At 60.5% G+C, this 22,892-nt stretch overlaps 1 protein-coding gene across 1 annotated transcript in view; it reads left to right on the top strand.

The window, feature by feature from the left end:
- SBF1 (SET binding factor 1) overlaps positions 1-22,892 on the top strand; it is an 89,237-nt gene that overhangs the window by 54,130 nt on the left and 12,215 nt on the right. The window contains exons 6-26 of the mRNA XM_074169103.1: positions 1,817-1,840; positions 2,910-3,015; positions 4,194-4,326; positions 5,535-5,643; positions 6,997-7,110; positions 7,818-7,895; positions 8,373-8,486; positions 10,946-11,074; positions 11,254-11,352; positions 12,359-12,563; positions 13,911-14,023; positions 14,983-15,132; positions 15,270-15,338; positions 15,809-15,967; positions 17,493-17,752; positions 18,941-19,113; positions 19,333-19,406; positions 19,519-19,714; positions 20,345-20,472; positions 21,517-21,692; positions 22,638-22,715. Of these exons, the coding sequence (XP_074025204.1) occupies positions 1,817-1,840; positions 2,910-3,015; positions 4,194-4,326; positions 5,535-5,643; positions 6,997-7,110; positions 7,818-7,895; positions 8,373-8,486; positions 10,946-11,074; positions 11,254-11,352; positions 12,359-12,563; positions 13,911-14,023; positions 14,983-15,132; positions 15,270-15,338; positions 15,809-15,967; positions 17,493-17,752; positions 18,941-19,113; positions 19,333-19,406; positions 19,519-19,714; positions 20,345-20,472; positions 21,517-21,692; positions 22,638-22,715 (2,687 nt within the window). The remainder of the gene's footprint in view (positions 1-1,816; positions 1,841-2,909; positions 3,016-4,193; positions 4,327-5,534; positions 5,644-6,996; positions 7,111-7,817; positions 7,896-8,372; positions 8,487-10,945; positions 11,075-11,253; positions 11,353-12,358; positions 12,564-13,910; positions 14,024-14,982; positions 15,133-15,269; positions 15,339-15,808; positions 15,968-17,492; positions 17,753-18,940; positions 19,114-19,332; positions 19,407-19,518; positions 19,715-20,344; positions 20,473-21,516; positions 21,693-22,637; positions 22,716-22,892) is intronic.

Below are 22,892 nucleotides of genomic sequence, written 5' to 3'. Positions count from 1 at the left end.
CCCTCCCAAACTCTCCCTGCTCCTGCCTCCTCTGCAGCTCCGGCAGAAGCCGGGGTGTTCCCTTCGGCTGTGTTTTGGGGTTGCTGTGTCGGGGTGAGCTGAGTGAGGCCGATGGCACTCCTGGGCAGACTCTGGCTCAGCACACTGGCTGTGGAGGAGCTGCCACAGTGCCCTGCTCCTGGTGAGTGCTTGGCTAGTGCAGGCAGTGCCTTCCCAAGTGCTTCTGAGCAGAAACAACAAACCTCTGCGATTTGGAACCGCTCAGCTCCTCCGTCAGCTGAGAAGATGTTGCCGCTTCGCTGAGCTACAGCTTGCCGTGACCAGGCAGCTCGGTCTGGGCTCCTTGCTCCCTCCAGGAGGGAGAAGGGGGTGGCTGGGCCACCAGCCGGCTGACGTAGTCACCGATCGATCTGTGGAAACAGTTCCATGGTCTCTGGTCATTCCTGCACCAGAGAGGTCTTGCTCCTCCACTCAGGCCTGTCTGATTGCCTGGAGAGCTGCTCCAGAGCCAAGTGGCCACAGGCCATCTGTGAGAGCGCAGACGGGCCAAGCAAGGCTGGCATTTGCCAGAGGAGCAGTTTGGAGCTGGCTCCTCACACCGCTGGCTTCTGCGTGGCCAGCATCCCTGATGGACAGGGCTTGAGGAGCAGCAGCCTCGCTTGTGCCCAGGACTGAGGCCATCGAAGACAACCCCTCCTGTTTGTCCCCTCCGAGCCATTTGTTGTCCTTGCTGTCCCCCTCCCGCTCTGGGAAGCCAGCTGGGCTCAGTCGTGCTCCCGTGAGCAGCAGATGGGTGAGGAAGAGCTAATTGGAGCTGACTTGGAGCTGACAGAAGTGGGGAGAGCCCAGCTGGACCCTCTGGCAGGAGGCGTTAGGAGTCAGCAGCGTAGCGCCCTGCAGCTCTTCTGCCACGCTGGCACCTGGAACGGAACCGCCAATGTGCACTTGTCTCCTGCAGCGGCTTCGCTTTCAGCTGAGCTCCGCTTCCCCCAGCCAAAAATGCCATTTCATTCTCTCTCACCCAGTCTGCACCCAAGTGGAGGAGCCTTTGCAGGGCTGGGGCAGCGCTACAGGTCCTTGGGGCCTGGAGAAAGGGGTTTCTTCCACCACTGCGGCCCGTGGCCCCGAGGGGAGGCTGCTCTCCTCAACCCCTGGGTCTCTGCAGGCTTCTTGGGTGATGCTTTCTGCTTGGGTGGTGCCCCCTGGGCTGCCGTCGTGGCCCACTACAGGTTTGGTGCTTCCTCTGGTGATGCAGAGCGATGAGCAGGTCCTGGGGGAGCAGGAGAGGGACGGATGGGGGTGAGATCTGGAGGAGAAAGCCGGGGGCTGTGACTGTGCCAAGCGTCCCGGGCTCTCTGGCACCGAGGGCGAGAGCAATCGCAGCCCTGCCGGATCTGCCCGGCTCTGTCCGACTCCATCCGGTTCCTCCCTGGTGGGACGCGGGAGAGGAGAGGCTGCTCCTCCAGCCACCATGGCTCGCTCAACAGCACTTTTTGGCACGATTATTCGTCACCTCCCAGTTCTCGCGGGATGGGTCCGTGCTGTGGGAACAAGCAATGTGCTGCGGGGAGGGCAGTTTGGTGGTGGCACGTCCCTCCCCGCGCTTTCCCTCTTCTCCTGCTGTGTCCAAGCGCTCTTCCCCAGTGCAGTAGCCGTTGCTTGTGCTCTGTGTGTGTGTGTCCGTGTGTGCATCTCCTCTCCCAGAGTCCTGGTCCCTGCTCGTTGTTGGCCTCTGCCTGTGTTCGTCACCCCTGTTGTCCCGCTGTCTTTGTGTGTTTCTAACTGACTGTGCTATCTCTGTCTGTCTCTACCTCAGCCTGACGCGGACGACGAAGCAGCGGTACGCACACCTTTCCCTTCCTCGGGTCTGTCTCCTCGTTAGCGACCTCTCTCTTATTGCTCTTGCGGCTGGCACAGGCTGCAGCCGGTGCAGCGGAGGGTGCCCGGGCTCTTTTCATCTCAGAGCGCCCCCCCGGGGGGGTGTCCGTGTCTCTGCGTGTGCCGCGGGGAGCGGGGCTCCGGGAAGGGGCTGCGTTCCTGCACCGCAGCAACCCCGCTCTCCCGGGGGTTGTGAAAAGGCGGTGGCCCGGTCTGGAAGAGCGGGTCAGGGGTGCTGGTTCCGCTCTGCCAGCGAGGGGGCGTTGGGGGCAGCGGATTCGTGGGCCGTCGCGGTGGCGTGAGCTCTCTTGGCCGCAGGGGCCGAGCGAGGCGGTGGGTTGCATGGCGAAACCCGCTATTGCAGAGGAGCGTTTTCCCTCGGGAGGTGGAGAAAGAGGAGAGGAGGGACAGTCGGCTGGGCCTCCGGAGAGGCTGGGGACGTGTGTTGCCTTCCCCGTGCCCCTGGGAACGAGCTTAGGTCTGGGAAAGAAATTGTATCGGAGAAGAAGCGATGAGACGGTGCCCAGTCTGTCCGTCCCCAGACCTTCCACCGGCAGCCGTCGGGCCCGCTCCGTGGAGGAGCCGTGTCCCACGGGAGAGGCTGTGGAGCTGGTGCAGCTCCTCTGCCCGGCTGGGCATGGCAGGGGCGAGCTGTTCCCATTCCCCTGGGGGTGCCGGGTCCTGGAGAGCCCTCCTGTGCCACGGTGCGGCTCTCGGGACTTGCTGCCACCTTCTCCCAGTCATCCAGGAGGTGCCGGCTGTTTCGGCAGGTCTCGTTCCTCCCGTTACCCCGAGGCCCGCTGTGTTGTTACGGGGTGGTTGTCCCTCTTCCCGCAGCAGCCGGGCTCCAGCCCGTGGTCGGACACGCTGCCCCGTGGGGTGCCAGGGTTGTGCCCAGGGGCACCATCGCCCTGGCCACATGTCCTGGGGAAACCGGGGCTGCCACTGGCTTGGCGAGGCTTGTCCTCGATGCTTGTGCTCGCCCCTTGCTGGGGTGGCCGCCCGGTGACCGGCTCTGTGTTCTCTTGCAGAGGACGATCTCTCTGGGAGCCGGGGACAGGCAGGTGATCCAGACCCCCATCAATGACTCGCTTCCCGTCAGCAGCTGCAGCGTGGCCCTGCTCTTCCGCCAGCTCGGTGAGACTCGTCCCCACACCTCCTTCTCACCGGGGCCGCTGCCAAAGCCAGCTGGCCGACTCCTGGGCTTGGAGTTCCCTGCACGTCCCTTCCCACCGCGTTCCTGAGCCCGGCTTGGCAGCTCAGGTCTCTCCTCCAGCTGCAGCCACCTCCGACTGAGCCCTCCCCGGCCCCGCGTTGCCGTCCCTCTCCCAGGAGGGCAGGAACGGGGTAGCTCGGGCACAGACGTGGCCAGATCTCACGGGAAACTGCCTGGGGGGGCAGGAAGGAGTGTCCAGAGCTGTGCTGCAATTAGCCTTGTGCCTCTGATTAAAGGACACTGGCAGCTCAGGAGAGCCACTGAGCATCTCTCAGAGGAGGGGATTCCCTGGGGGAGGGCGTACATAGAGTCATAGAATTGTCCGGGTTGGAAGGGACCTTTCAGATCATGGAGTCCAACCATCAACCCAGCACTGCCAAACCCACCACTGACCCATGTCCCTCAGCACCACGTCTGCCCGGCTTTGAAATCCCCCCAGGGATGGCGACTCCACCACTGCCCTGGGCAGCCTCTGCCAAGGCTTCACAACCCTTTCCAGGAAGAAATTGTTCCCAATCTCCATCCTAAACCTCCCCTGGAGCAACTTGAGGCTGTTTCCTCTTGTCCCATCGCCTGTTCCTTGGGAGAAGAGACCGACCCCCCCTGGGTACCCCCTCCTTTCAGGGAGTTGGAGAGAGCGAGAAGGTCTCCTCCCCTCAGCCCCCTTTTCTCCAGGCTGAACACCCCCAGCTCCCTCAGCTGCTCCTCACAAGACTTGTGCTCCAGTCCCCTCCCCAGCTCCGTTGCCCTTCTCTGGACACGCTCCAGCCCCTCGAGGTCTTTCCTGTCGTGAGGGGCCCAAAACTGGACCCAGCCCTCGAGGTGGGGCCTCACCAGTGCCCAGTCCAGGGGGACGGTCACTGCTGCAGTCCTGCTGGCCACACTGGTCCTGATACAGGCCAGGGTGCTTTTGGGTTCTTGGTTGCCTGGGCACATGGGTGACCCAGGAGTGGTTCTCTGGGAGGGTGTTGAGCTCCTCTGTTGCGCAGAATGTGGAGATGGGGAGTGGGATCCATCCTGGGGGGGGATTAGTGGTCTCTGGGGGGGTGCGAGAGGGGAACCCCCCTTTCTGAGCTCTTTTCTCTCACTTTCTCCCCAGGCATCACCAACGTGCTGTATCTCTTCTGCGCAGCACTTACCGAACACAAGATCCTGTTTCTCTCCAGCAGTTACCAGAGGCTGACCGACGCCTGCCGGGCTCTCCTCGCCCTTATGTTCCCCCTCAAGTACAGGTGAGGGATCCCCACCATTCCTGGAGCCCCCCAGCCCTCTGATAGCGACCTAGAGCCGAGCCTCCCCTGCCTGCCCCTGGCTTCACGCCCTCCCTCCCTCCTGCTTCCATGGCTGTGACCGTGTTTGGGAGTCTGCCGGTGAAGGGGCAGGTGAATGCCCACAGGTCTTTGCTGAATGTCCCTTTCCTCAAGCTTTTGGCGTGCACAGCAGTGTAATTCTGGAGTGTGTCCACTCTGGTGACACACCTTCCACCCCTGGCTCCCTCCTCTCTGGGGCTGTAGATGTGGAAGCAGGAGCGAGGCATTACCAGCCAGTGTCTGTAGCTCCAGGAGCTGCTGGCTTGCACTTTTCCTAGCCGTGGTGACCCATGACAGAGGGAAATGAGCCCGTCCAGCCATGGGAGATGGTCCGGCAGTGCCCGTGCTCCGTGGGAGAGAGGCTGGAGGTGTTTATCTCTCCAGAATCCATCCCCTTTCCCTTCTCCCAGCCGCGTCGCAGCCTGTGGGGGACAGAGCCTCAGTGCATGGCTTCTGCTGACAGCCCTGGGCACGGAGTCTGGCTGGCTGGGGAGGCCGGACACTGGGAGGCTTCCAGAAAGCCCTGGTGCAGGTTCTGCCCTCCCCAGAATGGGACACGCACATACAGGGCGTTTGTTAAGGGGCCGGTGGTGGTGGTGGCCAAGCCGCCACGGTGACTCCTGCGGGACGGCTGCCACCTCGCTGGCCCCAGCCCCAGGGAGCCATGGGGAGGGGGACCGGGCCAGGGAGGGGGACACCAGCTCACAAACTGGCCGCCACTGGGGCTGTTTGCACATCTCCCAGGCAGGACAGAGGGGATAGACGGGCCATTGTTGCCGCCGGCTCCCCTCGCACTGTTTCCACGCTGGCCTGCCGTAGCCCTGGGCTGCAGAAAGGCTATTTGTGTTCCAAAGAAAGCTTTCTTTTGGAGTTAAATCTCTCTGCTGGAACCCTTTCCCTCCGTCAGGCTTAAGAGTATAACTCCGGGGCCAGAGGATGATCATGGTCAGTGTCCACGAGCCCTCAGAAACCTTGTGCACGTACTGTCTGAAGGGCTGAGAGTGGCAGGAGACAGCCTGCCATCCTGGGGTCACCCCACATCCTCTGGCGGGGGGATCATCGGGTGCCGAGGTGCTCGGGCGGAGAGCAGGGCTCGACTGGCTGCAGCCACGCTCTTTTTTTGGTTGCAGTTTCACGTACGTGCCCATCTTGCCCGCGCAGCTCCTGGAGGTACTGAGCACGCCAACACCCTTCATCATCGGGGTCCACTCCATCTTCCAGTCGGAGACGCAGGAGCTGGTGAGAGCCCCTTGTGCCGGGAGCGGAACTGGTCCCAGGGAGGAGCGGGGGACGTGTGCCGGCCGTCCCAGACAGCAGCAAACGCCATCCCGAGGGTGCCGGGGGCAGCGGGCTGAGCCCGCCGGCTCGCACAGGCTCTGCTTGTTCAGGCCAGCCAGCCCGGGCTACGATCCAGCCCTGCTGCACGAGCCAAGCTGGGCTGGGCGGGCCACGCGTCGCTGGGGCTCCGGGCCATGGTGCCCGCACACCAGCGGTGGGGTGAGCCGAGGATATCTGACTGTGAAACTCGGCTGGTCCAGGAGGCTGTGTTGACGCTTCAGGCTTCAGTTCAGTCCCAGAATTAAATCAAAGCGTGATGAGTCTGGTCTGAACAGAACCAAGCTGTCCCCCAGCCTCCGGAACAAACCGCAGCCACCGCTTTGGCTAACAGGGTGCCCAGGAGCCAGCAATGTGCCCTGGTGGCCAAGAAGGCCAATGGCATCCTGGGGGGCATCAAGAAGAGCGTGGCCAGCAGGTGGAGGGAGGTCATCCTCCCCCTCTGCTCTGCCCTGCCCTGGGGAGGCCCCAGCTGGAGCACTGGGACCAGTTCTGGGCTCCCCAGTTCCAGAAGGAGAGGGAACTGCTGGAGAGGGCAGAGCAAAGGGCTACCAAGATGCTGAGGGGACTAGAACATCTCTCTGCTGAGGAAAGGCTGAGGGACTTGGGTCTGTTGAGTCTGGAGAAGAGCAGGGTGAGGGGGGATCTGATCAACGCCTACAAATACTTCAAGGGTGGGTGTCAGGAGGATGGGGCCAGTCTTTTTCCAGTGGTGCCCAGGGACAGGACAAGAGGGAACGGGCACAAACTGGAAGAGGGGAAGCTCCATCTGACCATGAGGAGGACCTTGTTTGCTGTGAGGGTGTCAGAGCCCTGGCAGAGGCTGCCCAGAGAGGTGGTGGAGTCTCCTTCTGTGGAGACATTCCAACCCCCCTGGAGCCGTTCCTGTGGGACGTGCTCTGGGTGACCCTGCTCTGGCAGGGGGTTGGACTGGGTGCTCTCCAGAGGTCCCTGCCAACCCCACAGCATTCTGTGACTGACTGTAACAGCGTGGCCTCTGTGTCGGGCTGGTGTTTGACACCTCACCCATGTTGATGCCACAAAGTCACGGCAGATGCCTGCTGCGCAAAGCCGCGTCCCTCTCCTGCCAGGTTGTCCCCCCTCTGCCACCCTCGCTGGTGCTGGGATCCCTTCACAGCTTGTGTATTGGCAGACGCTCGGGTTTGGTGACCGTGGAGAAGAGACAGTAACTCCCGAGGTGGTGGGGAGGGTGTCGGGAAGCTGGGCCATGTCTCATGCCTCTCCTGCCACTTCTAGCTGGACGTTGTCATCGCAGACCTGGATGGTGGCACAGTGAATGTCCCCGAGTGTGTACATATCTCCTTGCTCCCCGAACCGCTGCTCCAGCAGACCCGGGAAGCCCTCTCCATGGTAAGTGCTGTGGCCTTTCCCCCATCCGCGGGGTGCGGACACCTTGGGAGCCGGACATGTTGCCCATGGGAACTGGGAAGGGAGCAGCAGGGACTCCTCCGAGAGGACAGCTCTGTATCTCACGGTCCTGCTGACCATGTCACCGGAGACCTTTCCTGATCCTTGATGGCCCCCCGTGCGTGGCAGTGCCGGAGAAAGGGTTTTTCTGCCAGAAGTTTCTGGGAATCGGGCGGCTGGCTCCCAGCCTGCGGGCAGGAAACAGCTGCGGCCCCGGAGCTTTCCTGGCTTCTCACGCGTTCCCCTGGCCGTGCCAGAGCGTGCCCAGGGCAGCCATCCCACACAAATGCTGCCCCTCAGCTTCTGCCCCTCAGCTTGGGGTGTGAGGGGGCCGTTCTGGCTCAGCCCTGTGGTTCTGAGCCCCCCAGCCCTCCCCTACATCTCCCCCTTCCCCACTGCCCCCGGCCGAGCTGTCCTGGGCTCCGTGCTCTGGGCAGAGGGGCTTCGCCTCGAGGCTTCCCTTGAGCTACAGGATGTTTCCTGATACCTGGTGGTTCCAGCCCCATGGGTTGGTTTCCAAGCCCCTCGGACCTTTTCTGGGGGTGCTGTTGGGTCTCAGGGGGAAGCTGCTTCCCTTTTCCCAGCTGTGGAAGAGGGCAGAGATCCCCCCGACGCCCTGGCTGAGCCTGCTTTGTGCCTTGTCTGTGCAGGTCTTGGACCCCGAGCTCGAGGTGGCAGATCTCGCATTCCCCCCTTCAACGATTTCTGCCTCTTCTCTCAAAATGCAGGTGAGCGGAGCTGGGAGGGAGAGGGAGGGACCCTGGACACCCTGTTTCTTGGGCAGGGAGCGGACAGGCAGGGTCTGAGGCCTGTCTCCATCTCGGTGTTGCTGAGGCTGAGAAGCAAAGCATGGTACTGCCAGGACACTGAGGCCACGGCTCCTGGAAGCTGGCGGTGCCGGGTTTGCTGCCGCGCTGGAGCGGGGTTAGAGGCAGACAACCAACTTTTGGGCACTTTGGCAAACCCCGGGGCTGTGAGAGCTCCCTTTCCCCTGCGTGCAGTGTCAGGGGAGGCAGGACAGGGAATCCAGCTCTGCCATGTCCCTTTTCCCCTGGAATCTCTGCCCAGTTTCCTGGCCCGCTTAGGAGAAGCTGACCCTGACACGTGGTGCGATCCCCTCGCCTCTGTGCTGGGTGGAAATTCCTGTCCCGTGGGCTGGCTCTGCCTGAGCACGCTCTGACCACCCTGTCCTTCCCTCTTCCCAGGATAAGGAGATCCGGGCTGTCTTCCTCCGCTTGTTTGCACAGCTGCTTCAGGGCTATCGCTGGTGTCTGCACATCATCCGCATCCATCCCGAGCCCGTCATACGATTCCATAAGGTGAGACACGGGCACACACGCGTGCAAGGGCTTCCTGGCACCTCTGGCACCAGCCTGGCTCCCATCTGAGCCCCCCCGGGGGGCGAAAAAGGCTGCTGGGAGCGGTGTGATGGGTCCTCGCCAACGTGGGAGGGCAGGGAACCTGTGTCTGCAGCGGCTCCCTCTGCTCTGCCGCCTCCTCCCCCCACAGCAGAGTTATTTCTTCAGACTGCGCTGTGGAATAACCCTTCTGCAGGTGGGTTGGGATGAGTTGATGCGTGAAGAGGTTGTTTGCACAAATACAGCTGTCTCTAGAAGACAGTTCTGTGTTTGCAGCAAGTGACCTCTCCTACATCACTCCTGGGTCCACCTGCATCCCTTGTTCGTCCTTGGCCGTCCTGAGGTCCTGCGGGTCAGATGGCGCTTCCCTGTTTATGCCCGTGTGTGGTCAGTCGCAGCTGGAATCCTCTCTGCCTGGTGTCAAGCAGCCTTTGAGGCTCACAGAAGGTGTCCTTCACGTCCTGGCCTGGAGCTGGGGATTTTTCTAAGATCTGGGGAGAGGAAGGAGGCAGGGGCTGCCCTCCCTGGCGCTTCTGGGGTGTTCGCTCTGCCAGAAAGGGTTGGTGGGGCCGGGAGGGCAGGGAGAAGCTTGAGGTGTTTGGAGGACACCAGAGGAGACGTGACGCAGGAGAAGGTGACGGGGAAGGGGAGCGAGAGCGGAGGGACTCGAGCGTCGCGGCTTGGGGTGGCCACGTCACACAGCCACTGAGGTCGCTGAGGACGTTACGGCTGGTGGCACCCTCTGCTCGGCCCGCCCCAAGGCCCAGGGGACCATTCCTTGTCCCCACAAATGTCACCGTGCACGGTCAGGGCTTGTGCTTCACCAGTGGCTGCTCCGTGCTGTGTCACGTGCGCTGGTCCCTGACGTTTAAAGTCAGCAGCGTGTTCATAAGGGTTCTGAACTATTTTTGTTTTAATGCTCAATAAAAAGTTATTCTGAGCGAAGATTCAGTAGTTCCATAAAATCATAAACATGCAGTAAATGTGAGAAAATGCCCCTTCATAAAACTGCTATAAAAGGAATGATGCATCATGAACTTACATTTCATAAAATCATTGAAGCATCAAGAACTTACATTTAATAAAATCGTACAGCAACGGTGTGCAGTACAAAACAGCCTGAATTTCACTTATTTAGCTGCCTTGGTCACAGCAGCACTCCTCTCCCCGCGGGTGCAGGGCCACGAGACCGGGCAGCCCATGTCCTGGTGCAGTGCCCGTGGCTCCAGCACCGAGCCCTGCTCCCCTTGGCTTCTTCCTGTGGGACCGGGCTGGGCCAGCTCCTCCCCAGAGTGGCCAGGAGGGCAAGCGTAGGTGGCAGCGTGGCGAGGAGTTTCCGTATTGTCATTGTGGCTGTGGGTGAGTGGTCCCTGCCATGGCACCCTCCTCCTGTCCCTCTCAGGGAGTCCGGGTGCAGCGAGTGGGCCAGGGTGTTCGGAGGAGCGAGAGCTGGTCTCTACCAGTGTCTCCTGAAGGCACGTGGTGGGCCATAACCAGCGGTTCTTGGGTGGGATAAGATCCAAGGAGAGTCCTAAGGGCTTTCTGCAGCACAGGAGTGATACGGAGCTGTTGGAGCGGGGCCAGAGGAGGCCATGGAGATGCTGGGAGGGCTGGAGCCCCTTTGCTGGGAGGGGGGGCTGAGAGAGTTGGGGGGGTTCAGCCGGGAGAAGAAAAGGCTCCGGTGAGACCTTGGAGCCCCTTCCAGTCCCTCAAGGGGGGTGCTCCAGGAAAGCTGGGGAGGGACTCTGGATGAGGGAGGGGAGCTACAGGAGGAGGGGGAAGGGTTTGCCACTGAAAGAGGGGAGATGGAGCTGAGATGTGGGGAAGAAGTTCTTTGGTGTGAGGGTGGTGAGAGCCTGGCCCAGGTTGCCCAGAGAAGCTGTGGCTGCCCCATCCCTGGAGGGGTTCAAGGCCAGGTTGGAGGGGGCTTGGAGCAACCTGCTCTGGTGGGAGGTGTCCCTGCCCAGGGCAGGGGATGGACCCAATGGCCTTTAAAGGTCCCTTCAACCCAAACCATTCTGTGATTCTGTGTGGACCCAGGAAACCTGGTGTTTCGGGCTCCCTCTGTGGCGCTGGTGAGAGGCTCCTTCAAAGCTGTGTTTGGGGAGTAGATGGGGTGAACCAGCCTTGTGCAGGATGAGGTCCTTGTCACGGCTGCCAGAAGGAGCCTGTGGCCTCTGTTTTCCCCGGTGCTAGTGTTCCTCACTTGCCACCAAGCATGTCCTGCTGCAAACGTGTCACTGCCACGGGCTGGAAGCACAGGTTTCTGTGCAAACCCCGTCCTTGCACCCGCGTGGGACGGGGAAGGAGATGGTGTGGTCCCTCCGCTGCACAGACGCCTGCGCTTCGCTGCGGTGACGGTGTCACCCACCCTGCCACCTCAGCCGGCGCGGCTGATGGCACCCTCTCCCCTCTTCCAGGCCGCCTTCCTGGGGCAGAGGGGGCTGACAGAGGATGACTTCCTCACCAAGGTGCTGGAGGGTATGGCCTTCGCTGGCTTTGTCACCGAGCGGGGGGCCCCGTACCGCTCCATCGACCTCTTCGATGAGGTAAGCGGCGTTTTTGGGAGCAGCAACCCCCTGCCCGGCCGTCCCCGCATGTCCTCGCTCTGCTTGGCTCTCCCTGCCCCTCGAGGGACAGCCGGGGATCTGCTGGGACGCTCCGGGTGATGGGATGGGTGGCCGGATCCTGCCCGGCTGCTCCTCTCACCCGTCTCTTCTTCTCCCAGCTGGTGGCTTACGAAGTGAAGCGCATGCGCGCGGAAGAGGGGAACAAGCAGAAAATACTGCGGCACATCAAGGAGCTGGCGGAGAAACTTTACAAAAATGTGAGTCCCGGAGGCGCGAGCGCAGGAGGGGGAAGCTGTTTGGGGGGGTAAATGGGGCAGGGAGAGCATTGGACTGTCCTCCCTCCGCAAGCTCTTGCTGGAGCGTGATCCTGTCCCACCCTGCGCTGTCACCCGTGGCAGGGAACCTAATGATGGACCTGGCAGGGTCTGGCCTGGTGCGAGCTGCTCCCAGCAGAGGGATTCGACAGGCTGAGAGAGTTGGGGGGGTTCAGCCTGGAGAAGAGAAGGCTCCGGGGAGACCTTGGAGCCCCTTCCAATCCCTCAAGGGAGGGGCTCCAGGAAAGCTGGGGAGGGACTCTGGATGAGGGAGGGGAGCCCTAGGAGGAGGGGGAAGGGTTTGACACTGAAAGAGGGGAGATGGAGCTGAGATGTGGGGAAGAAGTTCTTTGGTGTGAGGGTGGTGAGAGCCTGGCCCAGGTTGCCCAGAGAAGCTGTGGCTGCCCCATCCCTGGAGGGGTTCAAGGCCAGGTTGGAGGGGGCTTGGAACAACCTGGTGTGGTGGGAGGTGTCCCTGCCCAGGGCAGGGGGTGGCACTGGGGGGGCTTAAAGGTCCCTTCAACCCAAACCCTTCTGTGATTCCTTGGTTTCAGGTTCCTGGGCAGCAGGCACCCCAGGCCTTTGCTCCAGAGCAGTCACCACATTTGTCTGATCCATGGGGGGCCAGCAAAGGTCTCTGAAAGCAGAGCAGCCCCATGGGGCCCCTGGCTGTCTCAGGCCAGAGCTCCTGCATGGTGCTTTGCTCGCTGCTGTGTTCAGGGCCGAGGCAAGCTGTCCTTGTGGCTCCTGGCAGCAGTGTGTGGTTTCACTGCTGCCCAGACACCCCACCCTCAGGGCTGCAGGTTTTGGGGGCTGTAGGTACCATCTGGGCGAGCATTTGGCCTCAGAGCAGCGGAGGTTGCTGAAGGATGCCTTGCTGGGGCTGCTGCCCTGGGAGAGGTTGTGTAAGGGCCACATCCCTGAAAAGAAACTGTCTTTGCTGTTCCAGGAGAACCCGTACCCTGCGGTGACCATGCACAAGGTGCAGAAGCCCACAGAAGGTTGTCACCTGCGCCTCCACCAGAAGCCTTTCCCCCGCCTGGATGAGGGGACGGTGCAGTGGATCATCGACCAGGCCACGGCCAAGCTGCAGACGGCTCCTCCTGCTGTGAAGGCAGAGAAGAAATGCATGGTGCCATCGGGACCCCCCATCGGTAGGTGGGCACAGAGGACCTTGCCCTGTGGAGGGAAACCGCGCTCAGGAGGAGCTTTGCTATGGTGTTGCTGGCTTCTTGTCACACCACAGCATGTCTGAGGGTCCTGCGTGCCATGGAGAAGCAGCAGCATCGTTCATAGATTCATAGATTCATAGATTCACAGATTGGTCCAGGCCGGAAGGGACCTCCAAAGGTCATCTAGTCCGACCTCCCCGCAGTCAGCAGGGACACCCCCTACTAGACCAGGTTGCCCAGGGCCTCGTCGAGCTTCACCTTGAATATCTCAAGGGAAGGGGCCTCAACCACCTCCCTGGGCAACCTGTTCCAGTGTTCCACCACCCTCATGGTAAAGAATTTTTTCCTAATATCCAATCTAAATCTCCCCTTCTCCAGCTTAAAACCATTGCCCCTCGTCCTGTCGCTGCAGGCCTTTGTAAACAGACCCTCCCCAGCCTTCCTGTAGGCCCCCCTCAGGTACTGGAAGGCCACTATGAGGTCTCCCCGGAGCCTCCTTTTCTCCAGGCTGAACAACCCCACCTCCCTTAGTCTGTCCTCATAGGAGAGGTGCTCCAGCCCCCTGATCATTTTGGTGGCCCTCCTCTGGACCCGCTCCATCAGGTCCATGTCCTTTCTATATTGAGGGCTCCAGACCTGCACACAGTGCTCCAGGTGAGGTCTCACCAGAGCAGAGCAAAGTGGCAGAATCACCTCTCTGGATCTGCTGGCAACACTTCTTTTGATGCAGCCCGGGATGTGATTGGCCTTCTGGGCTGCGAGAGCACATTGCCTGCTCATGTCCAGCTTCTCCTCCATCAGCACCCCCAAGTCCCTTTCCTCAGGGCTGCTTTCTAATACCCCATCCCCCAGTCTGTATTTATACTGAGGATTGTTTCTTCCCAGGTGCAGAATCCTGCACTTGCTTTTGTTGAACCTCATGAGGTTCATCTGGGCCCACCTCTCCAGCCTGTCCAGGTCCCTCTGAATGACATCCCGTCCCTCTGGTGTATCGACAACACCACACAGCTTGGTGTCATCTGCAAACTTGCTGATGGTGCTCTCAATCCCTCTGTCTATGTCTTTGATAAAAATGTTAAACAGTACTGGTCCCAGGACGGACCGTGAGGGAGACGTTCCCGTTAGCTTCTGGCCCTCAGGCTGCTTAGAGTTCCCTGGAGTTCATCAGCCAGCATGAGGGGACAGCTGAAGACCCCATAGGGTTCTTCCAGCATGAGATCTTGGAGCCCGGAGCCCTGCCCACGGGGGCCGGGGAGGGGGCACCCATCGCTCCCCACCCCGGGGGGAAAGTCCTGCGCTGGTGGAACTAACAGGCTGTTCTCTCCCCAGCTGCCATCATGGAGCGCAACGGCAATGCCCTGGCCAACAGTGCCCGTCGCCTGGAGGTGGTCAGGAACTGCATCTCCTACGTCTTCGAGAACAAGATGCTAGAAGCCAAAAAGGTGAGGGGGCTCCTGAGGAGCTGGTGGTTGAGGGGAGGAGAAGGGGGGGCTGCTCTGCCTCTCCTCGGTGGCCAGCTGGAGAGGACATTCCCTGCCCGTGTCCAGATCTCTGTTGACCAGCTTTGTTCCCCCGTTCACACATTCCCCTCCCAGCTCGGTTCCTCCTTGGTGTGTCCCTGGGCTTTTGGCTGATCTGCGCCCGCTTAGCACTATTTCTGCATCTCCCGCTGCCCCCCGGGGTCTGTTCCGTGGAGATAATGGGGCTGGGGTCCTCCCTGAGTGGAGCACGGACCTCGCAGGGCTGTGTTCCCGCTGGCCAGGCCTGGGGTTTTCACAGAATCCCAGAGTGGCAGGGGTTGGCAGGGACCTCTGGAGAGCACCCAGTCCAACCCCCTGCCAGAGCAGGGTCACCCAGAGCACGTCCCACAGGAACGGCTCCAGGGGGGTTGGAATGTCTCCAGAGAAGGAGACTCCACCACCTCTCTGGGCAGCCTCTGCCAGGGCTCTGACACCCTCACAGCAAACAAGGTCCTCCTCATGGTCAGATGGAGCTTCCCATGTCCCAGTTTGTGCCCGTTCCCTCTTGTCCTGTCCCTGGGCACCACTGGAAAAAGACTGGCCCCATCCTCCTGACACCCACCCTTGAAGTATTTGTAGGCGTTGATCAGATCCCCCCTCACTCTGCTCTTCTCCAGACTCAACAGACCCAAGTCCCTCAGCCTTTCCCCAGCAGAGAGATGTTCTAGTCCCCTCAGCATCTTTAATTTTGCTCTGCTTTGCCTCCACGGGGCAGCGCGGATGTGCTCTCTGTAAACACCCTGGTGTCAGCCAGCGCAGCCAGGATGCGAAGCCCCCCCTGCACCTCCTCCTTGTTGGGCTGCCCTTGAACTCACCGTCCCACCCCAAAGCTCAGCTGGGCCCCATCCTTCTACTCTGTGACCTTCTTCTTCCCGCTGCAGTTGTTCCCGGCCGTGCTGCGGGCCATGAAGGGCCGCACCGCCAGGCACTGCCTGACCCAGGAGCTGAACCTCCACGTGCAGCAGAACCGGGCTGTGCTGGATCACCAGCAGTTTGATTTCATCATCCGCATGATGAACTGCTGCCTGCAGGTAGGAGAGGGCTGGGCAGAGCCCGGAGACTCTTAGGAAGGAGCTTGTCTCCCCTCGTGGGATACAGCAGGGTGCAGGGAGTGGGTCTGGGGGGATCTTGCGGCGAATCCTCTGGAAACCTCTGCTCTCCCCCCCAGGACTGCACTGCCATGGACGAGCACGGGATTGCAGCCGCTCTCTTGCCGCTGGTCACCGCGTTCTGCCGAGTGAGTATCTGCGGCATCCTGAGACCCAGGGCACCTTGGAGCCCCCCGAGAATGGCAGATTGTCCCCTTGGTGCTTCTCAGAGTTACGGGGTCCTGCCCAGTCGCTCCCAACCACTCGCTGTGCTGCTTTCGGCTCCCGAGGTGGCTGGAACACCAGTGGGAAGGGTGCTCAGAAACTGGGGCTGCTCTGAAGCACCAGCTTCATCTGTGGGTCACGCTGGGCTGAGGTGAGGTTCTGCCTCCCCTAAAGCAGCCACGAGGCCCTGCGGGGCTCTGGGTGGGTGCTGGGTGAATTTGGGAGGAGTTTGCAAGGGACGCTTGGAGGAGCTCTGATGCAGTGTCCCTCCTACCAGCCCAAGGGCACGTTGCCTTTCCCAGCAGCGGGCTAGAGCAAGAACTGTCTGGAGAGGAGAGCTTGGCACAAGGGCCACGTTGGTATGAAACTCTCTTCCACCTTCTGCTCCCTCCAGAAACTGAGCCCGGGCATCACGCAGTTTGCTTACAGCTGCGTGCAGGAGCACGTGGTGTGGACCAACATCCAGTTCTGGGAGGCCATGTTCTACTGTGACGTGCAGAACCACATCCGAGCCTTGTACCTGGACAACAACGAGGAGAACCACACAGATGAGGTGAGAAGGTGACAGCGGTGCCACAGAAGCAGCTCTCCCCAAAGGTCCACGGGCTGATGAGGGTGCTGAAACCAGCCTGAGGGACTGAGGTTCTTGGATGTCCCTGTGGGAGCAGTGGGGTGAAGGCTGGCAGGTCTCCTGTCCATGCAGATGACTCAGCACAGGAGAGACATGGACCTGTTGGAGTGCGGCCAGAGGAGGCCATGGAGATGCTGGGAGGGCTGGAGCCCCTCCGCTGTGAGGACAGGCTGAGAGAGTTTCACTGAATTTCACTGAATTTTTAGAGTTGGAAGGGACCATAAAGATCATCTAGTCCAACTCCCCTGCTGAAGCAGGATTGCCCAGAGCATGTCAGAGCATGTTACTCAGGGCTGCATCCAGGCGGGTCTTGAAAATCTCCAAAGAAGGGGACTTCACACCCTCCCTGGGCAGCCTGTTCCAGGGCTCTGCCACCCTCACCGGAAAGAAGTTTCTTCTCATATTTGGGTGGAACCTCCCATGTTCCAGCTTGTGCCTGTTGCCCCTCGTCCTCTCACTGGCAACCACTGAAAAGAGTCTGGCTCCCTCCTCCTTCAACCCACCCTTCAGATACTTATAAGCATTGATAGGGTCTCCCCTCAGCCTTCTCTTCTCCAGGCTAAAGAGCCCCGGCTCCCTCAGCCTTTCTTCATAAGGGAGATGCTCCAATCCTTGAATCATCCTCGTTGCCCTTCACTGGACTCTTTCCAGTAGTTCCCTATCCCTCTTGAATTGGGGAGCCCAGAACTGGATGCAGTATTCCAGTTGTGGCCTCACCAGTGCCGAGTAGAGGGGGAGAATGACTTCCCTTGACCTACTGGCCACACTCTTCCCTACGCAGCCCAGGATTCCATTGGCCTTCCTGGCCACAAGAGCACACTGCTTGCTCATTGTCATTTTTCTGTCTACCAGGACCCACAGATCTTTCTCTTCAGAACTTGACTCCGGCAGGTCCACACCTAATCTGTATTGGTGCCTGACATTCTTCTTCCCCAGGTGCAGGACCCTACACTTTTCCCTGTTGAACCTCATGAGGTTCTTCCTTGCCCAGCTCTCCAGCCTGTCCAGGTGTTGTGAGTTGGGGGGGTTCAGCCTGGAGAAGAGAAGGCTCCGGGGAGACCTTGGAGCCCCTCCAGTCCCTGGAGTCCCCCTTCCTGGGGGCTCCAGGAAAGCTGGGGAGGGACTCTGGATGAGGGAGGGGAGCCCTAGGAGGAGGGGGAAGGGTTTGACACTGAAAGAGGGGAGATGGAGCTGAGATGTGGGGAAGAAGTTCTTTGGTGTGAGGGTGGTGAGAGCCTGGCCCAGGTTGGCCAGAGAAGCTGTGGCTGCCCCATCCCTGGAGGGGTTCAAGGCCAGGTTGGAGGGGGCTTGGAGCAACCTGGTGTGGTGGGAGGTGTCCCTGCCCAGGGCAGGGGGTGGCACTGGGAGGGCTTTAAGGTCCCTTCCCACCCAAACCATTCTGTGATTCTGTGATTCTATGACTGACATCTCCTTCCAACTCCTTCAGGAGAGCACGGAGGGGCCCCAGGAAGCCAAGTCTGCCCTGGAGATAGCATCAGAGCAGCTGAGGCTCTGGCCCACCATGAGCCGAGAGAAGCAGCAGGAGCTGATCCAGAAGGAGGAGAGCACTGTTTTCAGCCAGGCCATCCACTACGCCAACCGCATGAGCTACCTGCTGCTGCCTCTCGACACCAGCAAGAACCGCCTGCTCCGCAGCTCCGGGCTGGGGGACGTGGAGAGTGTCAGCAACAGCTTCGTCACCAACAGGTAAGCAGGGCTGGAAAGCTGCGGGGACACCAGAGCAGCCTGAACCGGAGACGGGACCTCCATGGGGCAGTAGCTGGGCCATCTGGATCTTTTGGCTGCTGTTGGGCTTGGTCCGGTTTTGTCCAGGGATGTTTCGTACCCAGAGAGGAAGCTGGAGAGCTTTGAGGGGTGGCTGACACACCAGAAGGCTGTGCCACCATACAGTGAGACCTGGACAGGCTGGAGAGGGGTGGAGAGAAACCTTATGGAACCATTCCGTAAGGGTTGCCATGGCCTCATGGTTACCATCAATACACCGCGTGATGGACCACCTTTCCCACATCCCCGCAGTTAGGAGGGGGAGAAGAGTGGGTAAGGAGACCTGGACAGGCTGGAGAGTTGGGCAGAGAGGAACCTGATGAAGTTCAACAAGGGCAAGTGTCGGGTGCTGCACCTGGGGAGGGGAGGAATAACCCCCGGCACCAGGACAGGTTGGGGGTGACCTGCTGGAGAGCAGCTCTGAGGAGAAAGACCTAGGAGTCCTGGTGGACGACAGGATGCCCATGAGCCAGCAATGTGCCCTGGTGGCCAAGAAGGCCAATGGCATCCTGTGGGGCATCAAGAAGAGCGTGGCCAGCAGGTGGAGGGAGGTCATCCTCCCCCTCTGCTCTGCCCTGCCCTGGGGAGGCCCCAGCTGGAGCACTGGGACCAGTTCTGGGCTCCCCAGTTCCAGAAGGAGAGGGAACTGCTGGAGAGGGCAGAGCAAAGGGCTACCAAGATGCTGAGGGGACTAGACCATCTCTCTGCTGAGGAAAGGCTGAGGGACTTGGGTCTGTTGAGTCTGGAGAAGAGCAGAGTGAGGGGGGATCTGATCAACGCCTCTAAATACTTCAAGGGTGGGTGTCAGGAGGATGGGGCCAGTCTTTTTCCAGTGGTGCCCAGGGACAGGCCAAGAGGGAACGGGCACAAACTGGAAGAGGGGAAGCTCCATCTGACCATGAGGAGGACCTTGTTTGCTGTGAGGGTGTCAGAGCCCTGGCAGAGGCTGCCCAGAGAGGTGGTGGAGTCTCCTTCTGTGGAGACATTCCAACCCCCCTGGAGCCGTTCCTGTGGGACGTGCTCTGGGTGACCCTTCTCTGGCAGGGGGTTGGACTGGGTGCTCTCCAGAGGTCCCTGCCAACCCCAGATCATTCTGGGATTCTGTGACAGCATCGCTGGCAGCGTGGCGGAGAGCTATGACACAGAAAGTGGATTTGAGGACGCAGAGAGTTCCGACGTGGCCAACTACGTAGTGAGATTCATCAACCGCTTTGTGGACAAAGTCTGCACGGAGAGTGGAGTCACCAACGAGCACCTCAAGGGGCTGCACGTCATGATCCCTGGTAAGATGGACTGTGGTGGTGCTGGGGAGTGGGCACCCCTGTGCTCTCACTTGTTGGCCTTCCACATCAGCTTGGGGTTCTGCCCAAGAGATGTTCCTGCAAGAAGCAGTGGGAAGGCCTTGAGAAGGCACAGACGGTGCTACGGGTGGGTTGTCACCCCTGCGTGGTGTGTAGGGCAGGACTTTGCTCCGCAGTCTCTAACTTCATGTTTGTTTGCAGATATTGTGCAGATGCACATAGAGACACTGGACGCCGTGCACAGGGAGAGCAAGAGGCTTCCTCCCATCCAGAAGGTGGGGACCTGGCCTGCTGTGGTGGGGGGAAGGTTCTGGTGCCATGGGGGACTATCAGGTCCCCTTCCACCCTCTGCATGGGCCTGAACTTGCCTTTGTACTTGCCCCGTAGCCAAAGCTGCTGCGCCCCAACCTGTTGGTGGGTGAGGAGTGTGTGATGGAAGGGCTTCGCGTGTACCTCATGCCTGATGGTCGGGAAGAAGCTGCTGGAGGGAATATTGGTGGCCCACCTCTCCTCCCCGCAGAAGGAGCCATCTTCCTAACCACTTACCGCATCATCTTCAAAGGCACTCCCACGGACCCTCTGGGTAAGGGGCTTGTGTGCACCACATCCTCTGTCTTCAGGGGTTGGTAACGCCTGGGGTGGAGGTGGCTCTCCTGGAGCAGGGGCTGCAGCTCACCCTGGGTGGCCTTGGGTGAGTGACCAGCCAGCACTGGGCCTTGCTGGGGCCTGCTGCAACAACCACAAGCTTGATGGTGGCTCCCAGTACTATGAAGGAAGTGGTTGCTCTTGCTGCCCACCTTTGGTAGATGATAGAATCATAGAATGGTTTGGGTTGGAAGGGACCTTAAAGATCATTTGAGTCCCACCCCTGCCCTGGGCAGGGACACCTCCCACCAGAGCAGGTTGCTCCAAGCCCCCTCCAACCTGGCCTTGAACCCCTCCAGGGATGGGGCAGCCACAGCTTCTCTGGGCAACCTGGGCCAGGCTCTCACCACCCTCAATATTGATAAATTGATAAACCCCTCAAAAATGATCAATTACTCCTGCCCATCCTGAGCAGCATCTACAAGTCGCCATGGGCTGGCTGTCCTATGTCTAAGCCTGTTTCTGTCCACTTTACCCTACTCTGGTGTGGTGGCCACCGAGAGTGGCCTAGTGTGGCCTTGTGCTGGGCTGTGGGACGTGCCTAACCTGTCCCCATGCTTGTCCCCAGTGGGGGAGCAGGTGGTGATCCGGTCCTTCCCCATCGCCTCACTGACCAAAGAGAAGAAGGTCAATATCCAGGCCTCGATGGATCAGTTCATCCAGGAGGCCTTGCAGCTGCGCTCCTGCACATTCCAGGTGAGACCCCGTGGGCTGCTCCTTTGCATAGCGTGCTCTCAGCTGAGGAGCACGGTGCTGGTGGGACCCAGCAGGTACCTGGCCATGGCTGGCACCTTGACGAGGCACTCGGTGTCTGGGCTGACCTGGTTTGGGGGTAGTTTTCCTGAGGAGACCAAAGACAACTTCTGTAGGAGGTGACAGTGCACCTGAGGGGATGGAGCCGGAGGACTCTTGCAGAGGAAGGAGGAGGCTTTGGTCCATAGAATCACAGAAGGGTTTGGGTTGAAGGGACCTTAAAGCCCCCCCAGTGCCACCCCCTGCCCTGGGCAGGGACACCTCCCACCACACCAGGTTGCTCCAAGCCCCCTCCAACCTGGCCTTGAACCCCTCCAGGGATGGGGCAGCCACAGCTTCTCTGGGCAACCTGGGCCAGGCTCTCACCACCCTCACAGCAAAGAACTTCTTCCCCACATCTCAGCTCCATCTCCCCTCTTTCAGTGTCAAACCCTTCCCCCTCCTCCTAGGGCTCCCCTCCCTCATCCAGAGTCCCTCCCCAGCTTTCCTGGAGCCCCCCCCCTTTAGGGACTGGAAGGGCCTCCAAGGTCTCCCTGGAGCCTTCTCTTCTCCCGGCTGAACCCCCCCAACTCTCTCAGCCTGTCCCCACAGCAGAGGGGCTCCATTCTCCGTTCTGTTGAATGCAGGAGCAGCTTCTTGCTCGTGAGCTCGGCGTCCTTCCCAACTGCTCCAGTGGCTGCTGGAGCTCTGGGAAGGTGTGAGATGTCCCCACCTGACACCCTGGGGGGTGGTGCTGCAGAACATTGTAGCAGGTCCTGGGGGGAGAGAAGTACAGCAGGGAGAGATGTCACAATGCGAGTAGTTATTCGTCGTTTTTACATCCTTGAGAGGCTTGTGCAGGCAGAGCGATGCTGGGAGGAGAGCGCCTGAAATGTGCTGTCTCCTCCTTCCTGCCCATCTTGGGTGCTCTGAGCCGCGGTGACTGGGTACTGGGGACATCACAGGAGCATTGGTGACCCTTCAGCCTGCTCTCTGCTGTTCCTGCAGTTGCTGAAGATCGCCTTCGATGAGGAGGTGGCTTCAGACAGCGCTGAGATCTTCAGGAAGCACCTGCACAAGCTGCGCTACCCCCAGCACGTGCGTGGCACCTTCGCCTTCACCGTGGGCCAGTCTCCCAAGCAAGCCATGCAGCCCAAGGCCAAGGAGAAGAACCCCTCGCTCAGGTACCCGTGCGGGGGGAGCACCTGGGACACGCTTGACCCTTCCAGGCACCGCGGGGCTTCTCCTTTCCCTCCTCCAGCCACTGAGCGGGGGTCACTCGAGAAAAGCTGAGCTGGAGATCAGGGTCAGACCCTGCTCAGACCTCTCCTTGTGCAGAATCTCAGCTTGTCCTGGGGAGGGGACATGCCACAGTGGTCTCCTGGCCCCACGCAGAGGACTGGTCATAGAATCATAGAATTGTCCAGGTTGGAAGGGACCTTTCAGATCATGGAGTCCAACCATCATCCCAGCACTGCCAAACCCACCACTGACCCATGTCCCTCAGCACCACGTCTGCCCGGCTTTGAAATCCCCCCAGGGATGGCGACTCCACCACTGCCCTGGGCAGCCTCTGCCAAGGCTTCACAACCCTTTTGGGGAGGAAATTGTTCCCAATCTCCATCCTTTAGGAGGTTTACCTCCCTTGGTGCAACTTGAGGCCGTTTCCTCTTGTCCCATCGCCTGCTCCTTGGGAGAAGAGACCGACTCCCCCCAGCTCCCTTTCAGGGAGTTGTAGAGAGCGAGAAGGTCTCCCCTCAGCCCCCTTTTCTCCAGGCTGAACACCCCCAGCTCCCTCAGAAGACTTGCTCAAACAGTCAAATGTGGGAAGCAGGGTATTTGCTCCATGGCATTCCCTGCCCCGTTTCCCAGGCCAAAATATCGCAAGCCCCGAGGAGGCGTCTCTGGGGAGAGGTTCCAGTGGGCAGGGGAGAGCAGTCCCAGCCATGCCAAAGGATGGGGAGCGCTGGGGGGCAGCAGCGAAGCTCTCTGCGTGGTGCCAGACCCTGCTCCTGCGCTCGGGGGCGAGGTTGAGCGATGGCTGTGGCGCTGGGGTCTGGCTGCTGCTGTGTCCCCGCTTGGTGTGGCCCTGGAGTCTAAGCGCCTCTCCCCGTGTCTTTGTGACTCAGCTCCCAGCAGGTGACCGATATCTTCCAGGGCCTGACAGTGGGGGTACTGTCCCTCGGGCACCTTGGCCATTCGACCACGTAAGATGCCTTCACCCTGGGCGGGAGCTTGCGAGGTGGCATTGGCTCAGGCTGCAGCCTTCACTGCTCCCGGGGTTTTCTTCTCACCTGCTCTGCATGCCACCTGGGCTGGGGGCTTGTCACTCGGGGAATGGGGAATGCCCTTTCTGACCTTCAGGTTTTGGGGTGCACTCTCTC

The sequence above is a fragment of the Numenius arquata genome, chromosome 2, assembly GCF_964106895.1.
Source record: "Numenius arquata chromosome 2, bNumArq3.hap1.1, whole genome shotgun sequence".
Classification (NCBI taxonomy): domain Eukaryota; kingdom Metazoa; phylum Chordata; class Aves; order Charadriiformes; family Scolopacidae; genus Numenius; species Numenius arquata.
This window is presented reverse-complemented; position numbering and strand designations above follow the sequence as displayed.